General features: G+C 41.3%; 1 protein-coding gene across 4 annotated transcripts in view; it reads right to left on the bottom strand.

The window, feature by feature from the left end:
* The window catches only part of LOC137611373 (formin-like), a 48,735-nt gene that overhangs the window by 19,980 nt on the left and 5,433 nt on the right, over positions 1-23,322 (bottom strand). For 2 of the 4 annotated variants that reach the window (XM_068339527.1, XM_068339525.1), the window contains exons 3-8: positions 19,278-19,444; positions 14,706-14,826; positions 13,358-13,419; positions 10,747-11,405; positions 8,369-8,510; positions 2,173-2,260 (exon numbers count right to left, since the gene is read on the bottom strand). In XM_068339527.1, coding sequence (XP_068195628.1) covers positions 2,173-2,260; positions 8,369-8,510; positions 10,747-11,405; positions 13,358-13,419; positions 14,706-14,826; positions 19,278-19,444 — 1,239 coding nt within the window. Of the gene's footprint in view, positions 1-2,172; positions 2,261-8,368; positions 8,511-10,746; positions 11,406-13,357; positions 13,420-14,705; positions 14,827-14,944; positions 17,226-19,277; positions 19,445-23,322 lie in introns of those variants that run through there. The other 2 variants (XM_068339526.1, XM_068339524.1) reach the window with 1 other exon arrangement.

Below are 23,322 nucleotides of genomic sequence, written 5' to 3' on the forward strand. Positions count from 1 at the left end.
AGGAAAGGCAAATTATAGAGGATGACACAATGAGAGAAAGTGACTCCTGCTCTTTATCTTAGAAGTGTCACAAGTTTATGGCTTCCTCAGGGTGGAGGGAGGCCAGCGTGATGGGAGGGATGGCTCCAGTGCTGGAGGATCAGCTGACAGTTGTCTGGACGGTGTCAGCTGAGGAGGGCTGCACACCACCTAATGCTCTCAGATCAGTAACTCAATGTGCCAAAAGAAAGCCACCGAGACCCAGCAGACTCCGAGGACAAATGAGGTGACAACTACACAGGAGATTTATTCACTGCTAAAAAGGCTGGGTATCAGACTGGAAACGGGTTTTAGCCAATAGGAGTAGCAGTAAAAATCAGAAACTATCTTCAGTTCTTTAAGACGCCACCAAATAAAGCTTAGACTTTAGACTTTAAAGTATCCATAAGTGTAATCATGGGCCTGAACGGTTGCTTGTTTCTGCTCTGTGGGGGCCCTTGGATGAACTGGCGACCTGTCTAGGGTGTACCACGCCTCTCACGGAATGTCAGCTGAGATAACCCAGTCCCGACCTTTTCAAAGCAGATCTAGAACAAAATAGAAAATGCACAGATAGATATTATACTACATTTGCATCCCTACCATCTGGCACAATGAATTTTCTACAGCACACTGCCTCCAACTAACAAGGTGATATTTCGCGTTTTGGTCTCTAGCTGTTCCTGAAGAAGAGAAGCTGTCAGTGTAGTCCTGATATGTGGATCACAGGGAACCCGAAGGTCCATTTCCTACATCTTATTAGAGTGGATTATTCAGTTCCTCAGCCATGCAGCCGTCAATCACACACCAAAGGGGGGTCCGCTCTACTGCACACAGGAGCACTCTGATCCAAGGGGGTGGGGTGGGGCCGGATATCTCTCCACACCCACAGATCAAAGCCTGCCTGCCGACCGCCTCACACCCTCTCCTTCCACTTTCCACTCATCAGCTTTGGTGTGGAAGGGTATGTGTGGTGTGTGAACATGTGTACGTCTGTGTGGGGGGGAAACCTCCTTGTACCCGTGAACCATGGTGGCCCTTGAGGTCCCCCAATCACCTTCCTCCCTCCCTGTGTGCCAGAGTGCTACCTTTTCTTTTTGCCCCCCCCCCGCTCCTTTTTTTCTCTCCCTCACTAGTGGCTCTAATTATATTACATGTCCCATGTCATTTTAATTTCACAACAAGGGGTAGATATGCAGGTGAGGTGAGGGACAAACATTATGGACATATTATTAAAGATCCTAATTATCAGATTCATATTGTTAATTTGTTGTATTGTTAAGTTGGGTGTGAGCCGGTCTTTGCAAACAGACAGTGGAAAGTGAGACAAGGATGGAGAAGGAGGGAAAAATGGAACAAAATGGGCACACTATGTGTGTTTGGCTTGTGTTTGAGGTGTTTTTATGTGGTAGCACAGTATCTGCTAAATGTGAAAGCTGGTTTTGTACATGCTTAGATCATTAGTGGGGTGTCAGTCCCATTAGGCTTGTGGAAACCGTCACTGGCTACAATAAACAGATCTGCTGGCCGCATGCTCAGACTAGCAGGCGGCAGGAACTTTCTGCCACAGTCCCAGGACAGGACCAATTCCTGGCCCATCTACGCTGTCCCCAACACACATATAATGTCTTTACACACACACACACACACACACACACACACACACACACACACACACACACACACACACACACGGTTGCATTTTTTCCATAACCAAGCATGTAATCAATCCATGTAGCTCTTCAAATGAAGTAGATGGAAATTTGATTTTAACCAGCACAGCAGAGATGTCAAGCAGTTCGACTTAGAAACTGACGGCTGCTGTCCTCCCAGTGCTGCCGTCTTCACATTCTGACAAATCAAGGCAAATTTTTGCCTGGAAAAGTTCTCCATGTTTCACTTGAAACACAAACAAATACAGTACACCAAAATGGGTCTCTAGTTACAAATTAGTAGTTGTCATGAGGTTGGAAATTATTCTCCCCTCCAGGGCTAGCTATTTAATCTCTAAAAATAACTCCATCTGCATTTCATCAGGAGTCATCCTCAATTTATTGTTAAATGGGACTGTAAATTCAGTTTATTACTGCTGAATCTAAATAGGAAGCTCCCAAAGAAAGATCAAAATGATGCACAACAGAAAACAGTTTGTACCTTGCTGAATATCCTTCATCTCCAGATGCAGGCTTGATATGAGGATGCCAACTGCTTGAGAACGCTTCCCATCCAGCAGCTTGATAATCTGGAAAAAAGGAATCCTTTATATTGAAACATCAAAACATGAGGTAAGTTTCAAATTTTGTTGATTGCACTCCAGACCTTAATTTCTTATCTTGACTTCAAACTCTAACTTTGATTACTTTACACCCACATTCACCATGAATTCTATTGTTCAAACATTCATGAGACAAACTGAGGTGGGCTTCATTTCTGCGATAAGAGGCTGGGAAAAAAAATCACTTCCCAAACAGTGGAAGAAGATGATAGATGATGAGAGAGGCAGAGCGTCCCAGTTCGTCTAAGTAGTCTGGATTTTATCCGGAGTGACCCAGAAGAGCAGACTAATCAACAAACATTGTCATAATAACTCAGTGACATGACGAACAACTAGTAAATGTAACAACGCAAAAACAAGAGAAGAGAAAGTTAAAATAAAAACCACTTTCAGATTTCCAAAAGAACATGTGTGAGATATAATCAAACAAATATCAAGTCACAGCGAAAGTGGCTCCATAAAAGGACAGTCTAGAAGAGCAAGGCAAAGAGAAGCAGGGCTTTTTATAACAAACTATAAATTCACAGGATTTTTATTTGTGCCTACACATGGACACAATTACTTATGACTGAATTAGCCGTAAAGCCAGGGAGAGTTTTGGCAAGGTAAAGCCCAGCTCTAAAAGTTAATGTGTTAGGCTTCTTCATTAGGTATTATGGTGTTGCAGGATGCTGGGCTGTCCAGTGGGAGCCGGAGAGCTGAAGCCTTAGAAGTGGGTATTGCATTACATGGCGTTAGTGGGTGCCATGCTGCTTCCAGCTCTATTACTTGGATCACTGGGGATCTCCCACTCTAAGGACTTGAGACGGCTGAGTTTTCCCAACACCTCTAATTAACCACTATGGACGGGCCACACTAAAAGCCGCCCAGGAACCCTTCCTGCTCGCCGTTGCTGCAGAACTCACCAATTACCCAAAACAGTTAGGTTAATGGGAAAAGACAACTGATGCTGGATGGTTGGTTTCAGACTCGCAAACATCTTGGCTAGGCAGGGAGAGCTGTGTGATGCTGATGCTGAAACAGGTAGATGCAAACAGCTAACAGCTCCCTCCTGAGGACAAGAGGAGTACTGAAAGCATGCAGAAGCTGAGGACACTTACACAAAGACAGGCAAAAAAGAGAAAGAAGAGAAGAAGAGAGAAGAAAAAACGAGCAGCCTATGATAACAAACAAAATGATGGAAGGAGACGCTGGGAGTGTCAGCAGTCTGAGCTGAAGCAGGTGGCGAATGTTCGGCGAGGTGTGCAGGTTGATGCCCGTTTAGAGCGGGGCAGATAGTTTACACAGCCACGGCTGACAGGTCTGCCTGCTCCGGGGTGACCTTCGTCTGGACTCACCAGGACGATGTTAAAATAACAACTAAATTAGGATTTCCCATCAATAACCACCTACGATACACTCATCAACCACCGTCTCACTCAGCGGTGTTAGTCTTACACCCAAGTCATGATCCGGGGCTTCAAATATGTCTTCAATAAACACTCTATGATTGCTCATACGTTATTCCCATAAACCAGCAAAAGCTGCTGTTTGTTTAAGGAGAACCAGGACGTCTAAACTTGATACATGCTTAATTTATGTGGGTAGAGGACATATTTGCACTTACACAGTCTGAACAGCACATTTAACATGATTTATTCCTTCTCTTTCTTCCATCTCGTGACATGCCCAGCCGCACTGCTCCCCCATTCCTATAGATGCCCTGTTTTCTTTGCCTCCTCTAGCCAGTGGAGTGGAGCCACATGCCTGCAATTATACCCCTGGTCCAGTCGGGTCCGGTCTGCTCTGTTGGGAGAGCTCTCTTCCATGTCATCTCCTTCGCTTTGATATGCTAATCAGACGCGGGAAAAGGCCTCCAGAATAAACAACAGCTTTGATTTTTTTTCTGCAGCACACATGATAAAGATTAACTTATTCATGTCGGCATCAGCCCCTCTCTCTCTTCTGACTTTTGGCGTGTTGAGTTGTTGGAAAGCGGGGAAGTAGCTCATATGCATAATGTACACACACATTCCATTCTCTCATACTCATCTCCTCCCACCACAGAGCCTCCCGGCGCTGCAGTGTAAGCATGATCTGGCAACACTTTCTGAGCAAGTGCATAATGACTCGTCAGGACGTGCCGTCATCACACACGTGCAATCAAGCACGCAGACCCATGCACGCATTCCGAAACAAACACATGTGGGTGCATACACAACCACAAGGAGAAACAAACAAACAAACATTGCAATAAAAAATCACTCTAAACCAGATGCACGCACAGATACAGTGGCAACATAAAAAGTGGATCATGTGCAGCAGGATGTGTTGACAGATGCAGGAGGCAGGTTGTCTGCATGAGTGTCCACTGGTATTGGTAGTCACGCAAGGGATGGAGAGCACTGTCTGCTCCGATTCTGCAGAGTAAGGGGCCAAGCTGAGGCCCAAAAATCTCTACAGTGGGCACAAAATGATCAGACTTAAACAAATGAAGGTTTAAAATGTGAATTGAAGATTAATCAAAGACACATTCTGAAACAGATTGAATTGAAAGACATCAAAGGATTATTGATAAGGATACAGTACACTGGATCCATTCAATTCTGAAAATACATATCTGTCCAAAATAGATAGATAGATAGATACTTTATTAATCCCGGAGGAAATTGCATATCTTGTCATTGCTAATTCCTTGATATTTAATACCGCCCTTGATAATTAATGATCAAATCTATTATTTAATCAATTATTATCACAATGAATATAACTGAGCAAATCCTGTTCAGACAGACAAATTGTGCCACAATGAGTACACAATATGACTCGCCACATGACAGACCTCAGTCTTGACATCAACACACTCTCCCAATCAGCAAATTATTTAATGCAACAATTTCTTCTCCCTCTGTTTTACTGACACATGAGCTCTGTAATCTTCTGACAGGCTGCCATTTTTTATTTTTGCGCATACTGCCCAAATGTCTAGTTAAATAGGTACCCTAAATATACTGTATAATTAGTTACCCTAGAAATGGACAATTAAGCATATAAGCATGGAAATAGATTAAGATAAAAAATACTCTAGATTGACAAATGTCTTAAGGGAAAAATGGAATAATACAGAAAAGCAATGACTTACAGTCTAAATAGACTGATCGAGTAGAATGGATGTCAGACAAAGAATCATAAACTTACATTTTTTTTTGCACACAGTAACTGTCATGACAGACACTGAAAGGAAAGTCGCAGCTACATCTGGGAAGCAAAAACTGTTTGAAGATTAGGATTAAGATTTTTGGTTTAAAAAAAAATACATGGTAGATTTCAATCAGCGCCCCAAATTAAAAAGAAAAGAAAAGACTGCAGTCTTGCCAAAAAAAAGATGGTGTCAACATGATTTCCCAAATGAATTTGACATTCTGACATGTCAGACCATAGGAGTTCCACACATTCTCTCAGTTCATCCTTAATGAGCTTGGGCCCTGTGAAGGTGGCGGTATTTCTGGTTCCAAATTACATACAGATTCTTCTTTGCATGGTAGAGTTTGAGCTATTATCTGTAGAGGAGGAATGAACTGAGTTCACAGACAATGTCTTTATCCTGGGCCCATGGAGTGATGACTTGATAGATTTTATACATGTGATGATCAGATATCATCTAGATATTATCATTTCTGTTGTAATGTGGTACTGCCACTAAAGAATCACATCTGTTTTCAATGCTGTGGTGTCACCACAGAATCTGTTTTTGTAGTGGTGTCTGACACTCTGAAGATCATGACCAACCACACACAGATTTCTTTTGATTCTCAGAATTTTTTAACAATATTGTGACTCTAGACAATAAAATCCCCAACTTTTTAAAAATTTTGTTTTGAGAAATATTATTCTTAAATTTGCTGCTGCGGAATTTGCAGAGCAGTCTTTCACAAAGTGGAAAGTGAAATTTTATTTTCCACACTACATGCCATTTTTGCATTTTTACAATATAACATACGGAGTTTTGGAGTTAAAACTTTTGTAGAAATACTGTTGTATTGGAACTACAATTGTGGGAGCTACAATTGAAGATATGATGTTTATCTTTCAGCACAAACATTTAGCAGTCTGCTAACAGCGGACCTTGTATCTGCTCGATGACAGAGAAAGACTATCCACAACTCCTTCCTTGTTTCCACCATCCTTCTCTTCTCCCTCCATCCCCATGATCCATTTCTCCTCAAAACAGACACAGCCAGTCTTCAACCTTGCTCCATCCTTTGTAAACACTCTTTTTTTCATTGCTTTTTTTCCTTCTCTTTCACACTAACATATTATTTGGCTGAACTTCTTGGACATCATTAGCATCTGGTGACTCCAATGATTTCTTTCTTACAGGATTTCTCTTAATTTAACTTGGAGTGTAATGTTTCAAGGACAAAAGCTGATTACACAAACAATTTTGATGACCTGAACAGTGAGTTACATTCCACAGTGGGTTGAAAACAGCCATGCTTTTGTGCACTCACGCTCCTTCCTTAAAGGCTCTTGCTGATTCTAAACAAAAATAAACACAAGACTAAACAAGAACCAAGGCAGTCAGACACTGCAACATCCCGCTAAGGGTAGGTCAGGGTACCCTGAAAGTAGTACCTGACAAGTGCATAGCTTTGACCTTTCAGGGTAAGTCAAAGCTACTAGATTTGACCATAGATCAAAACTAGTACATAGGTAGATCAAAGCACTAGCTTTGATCTACGGTCTTACTCACACTGGCCTTCTCCCTCGTCTTTCTATCTTATCTGGTTCCTGAGTGTACAAAAATTGAAACTTGACCTTGACCTAGTTTTCTCAAGGTCAAGGTCATCATCTCATTTTCATCCCCTTTGCCGCCTGACTAATCTGCTTTTTGTTTCATCTTTCTATCTGCAACGGTTGCAAAGATATTTGGTGGACATACAAACGAACGAACACACGAACGAACAAACGGATGAATGGACGAACACACAAACACTGACAAGTGTCAGTGTCGGCCTCGTTCTCTTGTCTTGTATTTATTTTTCTTATATTTTCTGTATAGTGTATGTTTTTGTGTTTATTTTAGACTTCCTCCCCACCCCCACACCTCTAAGAGCCACTGCTCTTAGCTCAGGCAGCATTTGTAAATGAGAACCTGTTCTTAATTGCTTGCCTGGTTAAATAAAGGTTAAATAAATAAAGTACAATACATCATCGCTTTGAAGCGGGATGTAATCAATCACAAATATATGGCTCCTACTATCAAATTGCTGGGGATTCATACAGATCTTTCTCTCAAACGCTCTTCATTTTTCTCAAACGCTTTTGATTTCTCCTGTGTCTCCACAAGAGGGGTAAAAAAACTAGTCCAGACTGGAGACGTCGACCGTCCCCCACCACACCCACACCCACACACACACACACACACACCCTGGAGCAGAGTGGAGCCTTAACAAATTGATCAGAATAGGGGGTGCGTATAGATTTAGAGGGACGCCACAGTGAGGACCACGAGCCAGCCAGGATGCTGATGCAGCACTGGCTGCAGCAGACGTGCAGAGTTGCAGCATTTCAACAGACACTAACTTTGGCGTCTAGGAGGAACGCTAGATCAATCTGGCAAAAAAGCACATCTTAGATTATTTTTCTTAACTTAACTTCATCTTTGAAAACTAAACAGTTGATCAAGCGCAGATAAAAAATATAAATACTTGTGTATCCACCCATCCTCATTATAACCCTCTTGCACAGTTTAGCTTGTCCAGAGAAAAACAAGGGAGTGACCTCATGACTAATGTGCAAAACCTGGCAAATGCAGGTCTGGAGGAAGATCTGATGAGACTCACAATCCACTTCATCCCACTTCACCTTTTGTTATTTCTTTCTTTGATTTATAATTGAACTTGACAGCAGGCAAAACTCATTTTTAAACAAACCTTAATAGGAATTGAACAACTAACAATGCCCTGAGGCAGCTACAGCAACATCAAACACAAAAGAGAATGATGACTTACGTTTTCCACACAAGCAACGTCAAGGAAAAAATGAGATAACAAGATACAAGAACCAAAGTGAGATGTAGGGAAAAGTATTTACCTTCTTTGCTTTGGTTTTCTTCTCATAGGTGTCCGACAGAGGTTTCTTCTTCGGTTGGAGTGTTGCTTTTGAGAAAAGATCTTCAAAGTCATTGGCGTTGACAATGTTTGGTTCCTCCAGAGAACCCCATAGCGTGTTGTTGCTGGAAAAAGATGTGGAAATTTCAAACTGTGACTTATCACATGCTGATTTAACTTAAATTGATGAATCAAAACAAAATGGAGAAGCTTAAGACCCGATCATCACAATGACAGCAGCTCACAGGACAGGAGACAACCAAGTTAACTTTCTTGAAAAAAAAACCAATGAATTAATTTGCTCTATCTGTGGAAGCTTATTTGATTTTTATTCAACCTTCCTGCTGTTTTTCATTTTCCATTTTGGCATCTAACAAAAGCTTGGATGGAATGTCTGTAATCACAACTTTTAAAAGCACTGTTTATGAGCTGGGGAATAGAAATAACAAAAGTTTAAGACACATTTGTTTCTGTAATAAAGGCTCATTTCCAACAAATGAACAGGAATACAGGAGGTGATGCTGTGTTTCAGAAGTTGCTGAGTAACATAAAAACAAACAGAGACAGAAAAATGAACAAGTGATGTCTAAAGCCAAGAGGATGTTAGGATCTAAGCACTCTGCTGTTACCGGGACATCTACTTTTCTTATCTGCCTATGCTTTCCCTCCCTAAGACTGCTAATGAAATGGACATCACCAGTATAGAAAACAGTTGTACAGTACTAAGAAATGGAGGATAAACTTGGAATGATCTAAGTGCTATGGTTCTTCGCACGTTCTTGCAGGTCATACTTCAATGACATTACATTTGAATGTGAGCATCGTCAGTGAGCTGATGACATTGGCAGGTTGGCCTCTGACAACCAGAACACAACACATTAACACAATGGCTGGCAGGCTGATTGTAGCTTCAGCACCAGAACAATGGAGACTAAAAGTCCATTTGTGTCTGCATGCAGTTAGCTTCCTGGAGCAGCACAGAAAAATTATCTGAGACAGCTGAGGGGTTTCTTGTTGAGGACATAACTATGCTGTCCCTAGATCCTCTTTGGATTTTGCACTCCTTCCCGAGAGACTGAAGAAAATAAGTGCAATGAACAGCTCCTGACAAAACGTACAACCAAACCCCAAGAAACGTTTCCACGCAAGAAAACGTTCTAATGAACCAGATCATGACAATAACTGGCTCCACGTCTCCTTTACGCTCAGCTCCTTTCTCTTCGTGGCTTGTCACACACTCCCTATAAGCTTGCCAACTGTACTTCGCATTTGAGCTTTGACAGCTGGCACACTTTCAAACCTCACAATGTTCCCCCCTCATAACTCAAAATGTCACTCCATTAACAGAGATCATACAGCTGATCCTGCTATAGTTAAACATCTGACCCATTTAATGCCCTTAACACGGCCCTTTACAGTTAAATTTATAGCTGACATGAAACTACCCCGGTGTTGTTAGTCAGCCCTTCACTGCTGGCCTGGTGTGGAGACAGTGTGAACCACAACACAGTTTCCCTCTGTAATTCAGCCATGGAAATACAAGGCTGTAAAGCTGGAAGCCATGCACTCAGGGGCAGCAGCCACAGTGGCTGCAAATGAGCTGAATAATCCACTGAATTAGAGACTGTCTGGAGTGGCAAACATATCTACATCTCTCTGAAGGTCTCCCTGTTGGTCTGTGAAAAGACCCCATTAGGCCAGCGCCAATGAGGTTCAGAACCTTATCAGCCTAATCATAACAGTTTCTATTTCATAAGTATTCAACTTCAAGTAATGGATACTTTCATCTCACCCAGAACTTTCTGAGCCTCATAAAACAGAACCCCCAAACATAATGAACTTAAACCACAAAAAGACAAAATCATGTTGAACTATCCACTCCACTGTTAATGTGTATTCTGAACATTTCAACAGGTTTTTCAGAGTTTCTATCACACGCATTATATTTTTTTGGTCACTTATCGGCCAAAATATACACCGAACCAATTCATCTGCAATGAGCTACTGTGATCCAATTCATTAAGGGGCGGCAGTGGCATGAACTAACATTATGTAATTCCTGTGCTCTCACTCTCTCTTCAGGGAGAGAATTTTATTACAATTTTTATTATGCTTTTGATTATATTAATAAAGTGAATCTAACTGTACCGGAACCAAGCAAAATGAGAATAAAAAAAATCCAGGGAACACAGTGATATCACTGCAATGAAGTCGATCTGCTTGAAATTCTCTTTTCAATAAGTTTGTTTTATCAATAGTGACACTGCTGTATGATCTATTTTACTGAAACACACTAGAGATGAACTAGAGATGAGATATGATCCTGTATCAGAACTGTTCAAAGTAATGTGAGTAACATACTTATTGTCCTGAATCTGTATTCTGGTCCAGTACAGAGGCTTCATGGGACATGCTGGCTCGATGGCAGGCTTCCTTGGGGCCTTCTCTACCTTCTGGCTGAAATTGAAGCCCCCCAGAGGGGGAGGAGGAGGTGGACCAGATCCAGGTAGGCCAGGAGGAGGAGGTGGGGGTGGTGGGGGTGGCAGACCACCACCAGGCGGGGGAGGTGGGGGTGGGGGTGGTGGAGGTGCTCCCATATTGTTCGGCATTGGGGGGGGAGGAGGAGGAGGAGGTGGTGGAGGTCCTGAGAGGCCTGGTGGGAGAGGGGGAGGCGGTGGTGGTCTGGGAGGCTCTGGGGTGGTTCCAGGTTTTAGATGTAGTCCAATAGAGTCCAGGATATGTTTCTTGGGGATGCTCTGGGTGGGACTTTGAACAGTCTCGCCGCTGACAGCCTCAGGGCTCTTGATGAAGGTCTCCTTGTTGGTCTGGATGCTCACGGTGCGGCACATCTTGAGGATTGGGTCGTCTGCAGTAGACACAGCAGCATCACGGACCTCTCGCCATCTCGGGCCTACAATGTACCCCCTGTCACTCTGCATCTTGGAAATGATGCCCTCTAGGTGTGACAGAGACACTGCATTCTCCCCTCGCAGCTGGAAGATCTGAAGCTCAAATTCGTTCTACAAGAAGCAAGAGCAGAATATAATAATAATAAATATAATAATAATTATAATTATAATAGTAAAACAAGAACCAATGCAGTCAGACTGCAACATCCCGTTGCAGTCTTTCTATCTGCAACGGTTGCAAAGATACTGTATTTGGTGGACATATGAACGGACGGACGAACAAATGAACACTGACAATTACACTACATCACCGCTTTGAGCGGGATGCAATAATATTAAATAATAGCACACAGCACAAGAAATAATCACAGACTTCAGTTTTCCATAGTGTAAAATAAAAAAGAAGCTAAAAAATTCCTTGAATGCACAGCGAGTACAAATATTCTTGTGTGTTTTAAACCTTATTACATCCCGCTTCAAAGCGTTAATGAATTGTAATTGTCAGTATTTGTGTGTTCGTCTGTCCGTTCGAATGTCCACCAAACATTTTTCGCAACCGTTGCAGATTGAAAGATGAAACAAAAACATATTACTCAGACAGCAAAGGGGATGAAAATGAGATGATGACCTTGACCTTGAGAAAACTAGGTCAAGTTCAAATTTCAACTTTTGTACATTCAGGAACCGGATAAGATAGAATGACGAGGGAGGCCAGTCTGAGTAAGACCATAGAGCAAAGCTAGTGCTTAGATATACCTACCTATGCACTTGCTTTGATCTTTGGTCAAAGTAGTATCTTGTCAGGTACTACTTTGTCAGGTACCCTGACATGTCCTTCATGGGATGTTGCAGTTTGTGACTGCCTTATTCCCACTGGTTTTCTCTACTGATGTTAATATCTGACTCACATAGTAAAAACATGTAAGCTCTCATTTGACATCTCTAACAGTATAAATGATTGACTTCAAAAGATAGATTGCTTTGCACTAAAATTTACACATTCCTCCGTAACTTGCGACACTTAAGAAAAAGAATCAGGCACAGTGGGGTGATAGTGGTCCATGCTTCTCAGCGAAAGAACGTGCATTAAAATGTTATGATAAAATTAACAGAAAACATTCAGGTCAGTTGGAAGAAATAATGGAATATGAACTTGAGTTGTTCTCTCTGTTGAACTGTCAGGCTGACTGTGGATGACGTTGTCAGATGTGGCTTCTGGTTTTGATGAATGAAACCAAATGAATTTAGAGTTATCATGTCAAGAGAATAATCTTCAGACAAGTTCTTAACATGTGAGAAATCATTAGTTTTATTTTGTAAAAGCATTAGTGAGTTAATATCAATTAATTCACATTTGAACAGGTGAAGCAAATGGAAATGATATCCTGTTCAGTACTGTACAGTTGTGGATACTGAGTATTTTATCTGAGGGTAAAATAATTTAAAGTACTTCATGACATCTCAAGGCTTCCAGTGTTCTAACGAAATGATCAGTAATTTCTTACATCCCCTCAGCCACTGACCATTTCAACATTTTATGGTTATTTAGCACCACCTTGTGTTCAGGAGGGTCACTTGCTAGGAAAACTAGAACCAAGGCAGTCAGACTGCAGCATCCTGCAACACCCTCTTAATTCAAAATTTTACCCTGACCTACTTTCATAGATCAAATTACACTCTGGTTCCTGAGTGCACAAAAGTTGAAATCTCACCTTGACCTAGTTTTCTTAAGGTCAAGGTCAGCATCTCATTTTCATCCTCTTTGTTGCCCGAGTAATTTCCTTTTTGTTTAATCTTTCTATCTGCAACGGTTGCAAAGATATTTAGTGGACTAACGAACGGACGGACGGCCAAACACACGAAAACTGACAATTACCATACATCGCAGCTTTGAAGCGGGATGTAAATACTTTCTTACCACTCTGAATGTTTTTGTAGTTGAAAGGTGATATAAAATACACCATGAAAAGCCAGGGCTGTGATCACTACAATCCATGGACCAGTTGACTATTCTTCATGTGTTTTCATTCAGTTTGCTAATTGCTGTACAAATGGGAACTTACATGCATCCTCTCCACCTCTTCCTTGCACTCTCTCTTCAGCTGCAAGAGGGCTGCCTGGTGCTCTGAAAAAAGACAAAGTAATTTATATGACAACACACAGCCACTCTTCTGTAGGTTTATACATACATACATAATACATAATATATACTGTATATGTGTATGTGTGCAGATTAACTTTACAGTGATTTTTATATATATATATATATATATATATATATATATATATATATATATATATATATACACATACACACACACACACACACACACACACACGCTCGCGTATATACTGTATGTATACATAAATCACTGTTAAGTTAATCTGCAAGTGAAACTAAACTGGAAATAAGATTCAGTAGACTTCTAAAGGGTGGATTTCTTTCACTATAAATATTTATCTGCACAACTCAACCAACCAGTTCTAAATCAGTAAGGAAATACCACATTAATAACCAACGTGTGTCTATTAAGCATATCTCTAAATCGGCAGCCCACAGCAGCTATAAATGCAAGTTAACAATTTTACCATGTGGAGCAACAGTCATATGTTAACATCCAACCTGTCCCTAACTTCAACCCATATATGTGTGCGTTTCAATATGTGTATGTGTGTTTATTTATGTATAAAACACAATATATTTATTTAAAAGTATATAGTTTATCAGTTTAAACATAAAACATATTATTTGTTCTGTATTTAATTTCATTTAGCTTATATGAAAAATTGAATTCTATTTTCATTGACATGTTAGTTAATGTCCAAGCTTTTTTGGAGTTCTATTCTGAGGGGTGAGAATACATGCACACTGAGAGCTATTGTCACTATTATACTCTTACAATCAATTATTAAATTGTACCTTCCAGGGAAAGCTTTTTCTTTGTAATACATTGAACTCGTAGTGTGTGTGAGTGTGTGTACAACCTATCTCTGTGTGGTTACACCTTTAAAGTAAAAGGTGAGCCAAACCTGGCATGCTGCCTAGAGTGTATTTCATTCCATTAAATGGTTTTGCTTCACTAACGCCCACACGTTGTTGTCCTGTGGTGGTAAAAACTCACAGCCACACCAACAGCATCATGGTTGAGACACAGCTTCACTGTGTTCTTAAATGGATTTAAAGGACGCCTTACAGTATGTGTCAGTGGATTAGAGTAAAGCCTGATTGCTCAAGGAGCAATGATACTGATGGCTTAACTGTTGTTTTAGTTTTTCCATGAGTTCCCTCCTGAATACCAAAATATAAACATTAATCATGGGGAGGGGGAGGTGTACCTATAAGCTGGACTGGTCCCTGTCAGAATGCCTTCGAAGTAAATGTGTCTTTAGCCACAAGCTTTAGATCCTTACCTGCCTCAGTGTACTTGAGTCCCACCTTCTCTTCCTCATCTTTTGGTTTGGGTGGGGGCCACACAGCCTGGAGACGTCCTGGAGTCCGATCTTCACTGTCTGTAGGAGACGTGGTCTCTGTCTGCGGGAAATACAAATTTAAAAAATGTCACTGTGTCACTGCATCAGCCTGTTGGTTATTTGTAAAAGACAAGTGGGAAAATTGAAAACTGATCAAGCGTTATTTGGTGATTTCATACATTAGCCTCTGCAGGACTCTTGATTTCCTTCCCAGGGGATTTGGAAGTTCTCTCAAAAATAGACTTCAAACTTTCCTTTTCATTTTTGATTTTCTGCTTCACTGCTTCCAGGTCCAGATCTTCTGTCCTTTCCTTTTTGATGCTTCTGGGGCCAAAAATGCTTCTAAATGTTTCATAGGCCAGGTCTGAAGTTTTCTTTCTCTCTGGTGTGGATGCGGAAGTTTCTGGAGCTACATTTTTCTCTTCCACCTTCTCTTCTCCACTCTCTGGCTCTTGTTTGCTGTTATTATCAGTATCCTGCGCAGTAGCAGGTGTTTCAGTGCCATCTCTGTTGTCTTGATTGAGCAGTTGACTGAGTTGTCCCATTAAAGTGCCTTTATTTTCCACAGCAGGTTTAGGCTCTGCATGTCTCTTGATTGCAGTGGTCGCCTTTTGTTCGGGGAAGAACTTCGCTTTGTTCACTGGCTTCTTCAGATTGAGCAGGGCCAAGTCAGCATCCTTCTCCTTCTGCTTAATCTCTGACATCGTCTCCCTGTCTTCCCCCACAGCTCCTTTCTTCAGCACTCTCAGTCCACTGAAGAGAGCTGGCATCTGGAAAGAAGGGGGATAAGAGAGTGTTGTGTCCTTCGGGGGGGATGAGGTAGGGGAGGTGTCAGAGAGGACCACGGATGAAGCTGGAGGTGACATGTTTTGTTCTGGTGTCTTTGGAGACCTTGTAAGGTGTGGAGCGTCACCTGGAGGAAGCAAAGAAGTTTGATTCTTGATGCCAGGAGAGTCTAACTGCTCTGGAATGGAGGCTGATAGGGCTAAACCTTCAAGAGTCCTTGGAGTGGAAGGAATAGACGAGATTCTTCCTTTAGTCTTTATCTCAGTATCTTCTGCTTGTTTACTATTGATATCATCGTCCTGCTTTGAAAGGGACGCTGCAGTAGCATCATGACCTGCAGCCTCAAGAGAACCATGTCCTGAGACGATGGAAGGAATAGGCAAAGAACAATCTATACCAGCATACTCCTCACTCTCATCTTCTCCCACATTATTGCCACATGTTTCTGCATTCACAGACCCAATGGAGGTCTTCTCCTTGGGTTTAGAATCATTTTCCTGACTGGAAACTGAACAGATTATAGCTTTCCCTGACTTAACTTTGCTGACATATCTATCTGAATACAGAATAGTTTCTACAAGGGATCTCTCTTTAAATCGGTGTGTTCTGAACACAGGTACTTGGCTTTCTGTGCCTGCCACAACATTTGGTTCATCTCCATCACCATGGCTCCGTTTGATACTGTCTTCCTCAGGTAGGACAGGTTCCCTGGTCTTTGACAGACTATTGTTGACATGGGTCATCCTTTCTTCCTCATCTTCATTGTCACTGTATGTTTCCACTCTCGTGACCTGGACCAAATCTTTGTCAACCAAGGCCTCATTTGTAGTTTTGACCTGGTCCCAAGACTTTTTGTTGGTTTCCAAAGATTCGAGCCTTTCCTTTGTATGGTTGGAAGCAGTAACATCATCTTGATGCACATCTCCCTTCCCTTGTGTTGATTGATTTTCCTCATCTGACAGCACCTTGAAAGATGTCAGCCCAGACGACTTCATGTCTGTAATAACAGATTTATCACGGCCGAAAAAATTACTGAACACATTGTTGAAGATGGAATTAGGGACGTGCTTCCCGTGACTGTCTGAGCTATTTCTTCCACTGTCCATTTTCGTTGAATATCTCCTACCAATGGAGAACAAGGTAAGCTCTAGCTCCAGTGTCTGGTGAAAATGTCACAAAAGATTTATCTCCCCCACCTTTGGTTATCCCAGCTGCTCTTATTTCCACCTGTCCCGTCGGCTGGGAACAAAAGGCTTTTGTGTGGACAAATCAAACAAGCTCTTCTTACCTCATCCAGGAAAGCACCAATTCTAACAACACTATCCTGAATTCCTGCTGAGTGATACAGAAACAAAGTAGACTTTCATTGTACCACACAGAAACTAACTGTACAGTACGTTGTCAGTGCATTCCCATGACGCTACATGTAAAGTCAAGCTGCTCAGCGGCTGGAAGCTTGTCCTGCTGTAATCTCAAGAGAACAGAGTGAGCAGAGTTCACCTGCTTTCACACAAAAATATTTACAAGTGCTCCAACAAGTTCTGCAAGATTATCCATAAAGTCCTGGGTTATCCTTCTGTTCCATGACTTCACTACTCTTCTAGTTTGGGTCAGTCTTGTTTAACTTGTCTCTCAGTTTACAGGAAAGTCCAGAGAGCTATGTTGCGAGAGGAAAAAAATCCCTCAGGTTGGCAAAAATGAGCCTCTCAAGTCTTCCGAGTCCAGGGACGCCTCTCTTCAGGTTCCTCCCATGCTGGGAGGGGCTTTAGGAGCCTGGCACTGCAGGTGTCTGATTACCTCTGCTCACTTCCTTAAAATGGCCGCTGCAGTCAGAGAGAAAAAGGCAGAGGGGGAGTCCGTCTGGGCTCAGGTGGAGAACTGCAACGAGCCACTGGCCCATGCTCAAATGTGAGATTAGCACCCTTGAGAGTGAACTGAGAACATTTAATTCACTTATTTTACATTTCTATAAGGGCTAGCAGTTTTTAATCAAACTAGAAATTTTGTTTTTCCAGGATTTTTTTAAGGTTTATAACTAAAGTTTACAAGCTAGCTAAAGGAAACACAATCTTTATGTAAAAAATGATTTTTTAAGTCAACTAACTGATTTATTATGTATTTAATCTGAATTAACCTTTGGACCAAACATCTCAACAACTAACTGAGTTCAACTTAAAAGACTTCAGCAAAAAGTGACAAGGAAAAATACCCAGGAACATCGTCATGACAACATGTAGGTGAAGATAAATGAGTACAGGTTGATGTTGCCAAAGTAAATTATAATTCTTCTAAATTGTAAATCTGACGCACAGTTCAAATTTAGAGTCATTTCTCAACAGGAAATGACTTCACTCCTGGTTTTGTGAATGTACAAATCTGTTTTAAAAATATGGAATTGTTTTTCTGATCTGCTCCAAAAGGGAAATTACCTGCCATAATTAGATTAATTTCTTTAGAATGGGATAAGGAAAACAAGTCCTACGTAGAAGGCAAAAGGCAGCAATTCATGAGCTCAGTGTTGTTTGCAAACTTTTTCATGAAAGTATACTGAAAAGGTATTTTCCAGAAATAACCAAAACAGCCAAAAAATTGTAATAAACCACACAATTGTACTGCATGAATGATGAAACTAGTGTTGTAGAAACATACTAAGATAAATACTATTTTTTCACTGATATAACTCACAAACTTAAAGAGGGTGTCTGAGGATGAGGAATGTTGTTATGCAACAGTGACAGAATTTCAGAACACACACTGTAAATCCCCCAAGTGGTTGTACCATAAGGGACACCGCTGTTAGATGAGAATGTGACAAGACCTGATATGGACCTGATGCTTATTAGCTCAGAATAAAAATAAAATCAATTGCAAGTTGCAGTTCTGCAAATAGTGCAGCTACAATAAAAGGAGCAGACTCATAGAATTGTATTGAGTCATCATAATCATCATCATCTTTTTGAATTGAACTGTTATAACACACTGCTTACAACAGTTTGTGTTGTCATAATGAATCACACAAAAATTATGTTGACAACAAAGTTGCATATATGAAATGTATGTCTGTCACCGTCAAAACAACGCTGTGTCTAATTCTGTACAATATGGCCTTTGTATTGGAACGCTGACTGGCTGCTTGCAGTCCGGGCAAACAATGTGTGGCTCGCACCCATGCACATAATGCTTACAACCACACCCGGATAGTCCGCCTTGTTTGCCACAGGAATAAAAATACTAAGTACTCCATGGAGAAATCTGGGCGGACAGATATGAAAATTATTTTTCAAATCATTTTGACAAACAGGTCTGTAGTTAATTTAATTACATTACATTACTCAATATTATAGTTAAAGCATATAAACACCCAGAATTGTTTGTTTGCTGCAGGCTTCATTTTAGAAGACACAGATGTTGTACTACTGGCACATGCTTCCAGAATATCTTAAGTTGATATGACAGCAGCCAACACCCCTGAAATAAGACTACAATATTAATGAGAGGGAGACCTTCTTATTTCTGTCTTCTAGATCAAATAAGAATGATCTCAGTCAGTTTGGCCTTGAGACCCTGGCCTACGGATTAGAGACCTGGTAATTCATTTCTAAGAATTAAGAGTCAGGTGCTTAAATGCCTGAGTGGAGAGAAATCCAAGAGTCCCATGAAGGGGAAAATAAGAGTGTTATGGTTCCCTGTTCTGTGAAAGTGCTTGTGCTACTTGAGGGCACTCACCGTGCACTCCAGCTTAGGACGGTAGGGTGTGTCTCCAATGATGTCATCCTCAGGTGGTGTGATGCGTAGGAAGTCAAGATGATCAGGGCGGGGAGCGCGATTAAGGGGCTCTTGGGAGTCATCGCCATCCAGCATCCAAATGTCATCCTGACGCAAGAGGGAATGCTCTGGAGTAACACAAAAACAAACACACAACCACAAAGTAATTAACACTATCTGTTTCAGTAAATCAGAGCATTGAAAAAAATACAAACAGTACAACATCAGCATAATAGGTCTGACAAACCTAAATAAGCACTGGTGGAGACAACTTGTTTTCTTTCAAGTGTAAGCAGCCATCAGAATCTTTCAGCATCAACCAGGGAACTAGGGAGACTCCCATTTCATGCTTCAGAGCACACAGCTATTTTTATCCGCACTTAGCCAACCAGTTTTCTCATCGTCAAACCCAAACCCGTAGTAATCCAATAACAAAAAATGACTGCTGGGCACTGGCTACAAAAACAAGCACAACATCGACCTGCATTCAAGTCATGTTCACTGTAACAGAACTCTGCCATGGTGTGGATTAGCACTATAATACTGTACAACACAGACTACAATACAGTCAGCTGCAGGTGGGTTTGTGTGAGTTGTGGGGTCATTCAAAGGCCTTGGAGGACGACTACCAGGTAATTTAGGTTAAGATATACTGCCCTCTCCTGACCAGACAGAGACATGTAGGGTGATAAGTGAGCTGTGATCCTGAACATTACTTTGAAAACAGCTGAAAAAAAGTACATTTTACTCTTCTACCCACTTCGGTTGAATTCATTCGCTGCATTTCAGAGCGCCTGGTGTTTGTTATTTACCACTCAAAGAAACAGACACAGCCTCCACCTGTACAGCCTTCCTCGTGTCCTAAACCAATCACATGACATCAACGTCAGGCAGCAACTATACTGATAGACAGAGCAGAGCAGAAACGTAAATTCACATTGTTCTTACATACATGTAAACATGGTTTATCTCTTCTTGACACATGCATTAACTTGCTCATGAGCTTCAGTCATGCAAATCATACAATTTGAGAGAAAAAGGAAGGGACAACGAGGTAAATGACAAAGGAGAGGAAACAGGGAGAGGCAAGAACACAGTGTGAGAGAGGAGGACGAGAGATAAGGTATAAATCTTGAAGCTTGGTGACCTCACTTTACCCTGGCTGTAAGACAAAAACTCAACCTGAGCAGAATAAGGATGCAGAAACAGATCAGATAATGTCCAGCCAATAAGATGCTAACCTTCTCCATCTTGATGTTTGTGATGAGTATGCATGAAGAGGCTCAGTGTTACTGCACTGCTGTCCATCCACAGTTGTAAAGACTAAAGGAAGTCCTCCTGACACGCACGCACGCACACGCGCACGCACACATGCATGCACGCACACACACACACACATTATAAATTATAGGATTTCAAATTTTGAAATTCATCCTGAGAGTTCTGCCGCAATCATTCATCATGGGGAGCAGCAGCTTCAGTTATCTGGGACTTAAACAGGAGGAGAAACAGGCTGGATTAGATTAATAAGTTTTCATTATGGTAATGCTGCTCTGCACAGTCCTGCAGTGGAGCCTGCTGACTGCAGACTGGGCCAATTCCAAATGCTGAGCTATGGCCAGAGCTATGAAAGAATTGACTCATCAGACACAGCCCTCAACCCCAGTAACTACCTGTCACTTACACATTAGAAATAAGTGAAAAATGAACTCTTTGTATTTTTTCCACATGTGTCCATGCAGAATGAAAACCTGTCAATTAAATATGCATAAGATGATCCACACTGCCACCGTCTGAACTGAGGTAAGAGGCATTGCTGTCTGCCACACACACTGCAGTGAAGCTCCTGGATCACTGCAGTATGTGAGAAATAATACAGGAAATGCAAAAGGCTAGGAGCACTGCAAGAAACTAATATCAAACAGACACAGAGGGCTAAGTACACAACCCATTACGTAATGAAGCCACTGCATTGATTCAAAAGCTGATTTATCCCTTTCTTTAGCTGTCCCACAAATACACACACGCAAGCACGCACACACACACACACACACACACGCACGCACGCGCGCACACACACACACACACACACACACGCATACACATGCTCACACACTAAAAGCAGATACTCAATCACAGTGTCCATAAGTGAAGGGACACAAATGAGATTGCTTTTTGGCTTGACAGTCGGGATAACGTTCAGTGACCAAATACTCCCTGTGACTGCACTCATAACACACTTTACTGAAACTAGAGCACTTGCAGACATATTTTGCATATACGGGTGTTTCTAGCCTGCAATTGCTGAATAATAATATAACAAGGAAAATCACAGCACAGCTGTTCCACATTGAGGGTTTTCAATGCTACAGTAAGTATTATCGACTTAACAATAATGTCTGATCTTGACAGTTGGATGTTGTTGGTGGTGATGGGTTAAACCACCCATCACTCTTTCAATCATCACTTATCTGGTGGTCAGAGAAAGCTTTTTGGAGGTTACTTTGAGCACAACAACAGAAGCCACAAATTATCCTACAAAACATTAAAAGTAATGATTATCTCTTTGTCTGGATTTGGTGAACCTGATATTAAAAGGCCTATAGCAAACAGAGTATGAAGACATTCTGTGTTTGCACACATATTTGCATATAGAGACAAGCTTACTCCACACATGCTACAGTCTCCCATTCTAATAGCAGACACGACACCTATGGTTTGTATTATCCATGAAAAATGTAATCTCATCATTAAAGTAAAACAACTGCTTCAAAAAGAGTGCATCTGGCAGGATCCACCATTTTTGACCGGGAAGATGGATTGTATGCTAGTATAAATTATCAAAATAGCCTGACACACACGGCATTGGTTTGTTTTGCAGCTGTTTCTCCATGCAGGCTTGCTGGATATGCATGAATGTCAGACAGTCTGATTGACTTGATTGACTGTCTGTTTGTCTCTTGGTGCTGGGGCCATTTAAATCAAGACGCAAGTGGAAACACAAAGAGCTAATGAAATGTAGCGCGGCATGATAACTATACATTTGAATGTTCTGACTGGTAACCAAAGAGCAGAGGAGGGAACGCTGCTTTCATCAGGCTTTGCAGGCCATTGATTGGGAGACATGACATGTATTTTAGATCTGCTGCAGTGCGCCAGTGGGTTTATGTTTAAAATATTAGGACACTGAGGAGAAACTGCTCATTTTGATATCATGAGGTGGAGCCCCGCTAGCCAGCATTTATTCATGAAAACAAGTTGGATGGTATATAAAGACTGTCGTTCTCTGCCCATGTGTGGGACGAGTCTTAAAGCAACATTGTGAGGTGGAATGAAGCTAAGATAGAATCCACTTGATTATCAGTGAAGAGCTGGGCCTTGTCCACACAGAGGGGAACAGTGTTTTGTGTGAGCGCATGTTGTGTTGAATGGCAGCTGGCAGGAACAGCAGGGTGATACACTCTTGCTCTGGACTGATCAGGTTCATGTGACCTTTCTGGAATGTATTTGGTAATGTGATTACAACATTGTCTATCATATGTGGGACAATGAGAGAGAGACAGAGAGAGGCATTGGTGGATGATTGGTCTGAAATGAATAAGTAAGTACTTTATACGAAAAGCTTCTCAATCAGCTGTGTGAAGTGAAAAAAATCACTGCAAGAACCCACATGTATATATCCAATGCTGTGGTTCCTCTTTTCTCCATAAAGCTTCACGACATTTTATAGCCTGTCATTCTGGTTTTCTCACCCATACTTCTACTATTTTTGTATAATCATACTGCTTTAATCATTGTACACACTAAAGATGACCTTTTCATGACACGCATACTAATGTTGCTGTAAGTATCTGGTAAATGTACAATAGTTATTGTCAGCAACTGAAGATTACATATATTGTAACACAGTTCTACTATGATATGCTACAAAAATGAATCATAGTCTAGAAGTTTGTCACCAAATTGTTCCTGTGAAAATGCAAATGCAAAATTTTTTTTAGCAAAC

The sequence above is a fragment of the Antennarius striatus genome, chromosome 17, assembly GCF_040054535.1.
Source record: "Antennarius striatus isolate MH-2024 chromosome 17, ASM4005453v1, whole genome shotgun sequence".
Lineage (NCBI taxonomy): Eukaryota > Metazoa > Chordata > Actinopteri > Lophiiformes > Antennariidae > Antennarius > Antennarius striatus.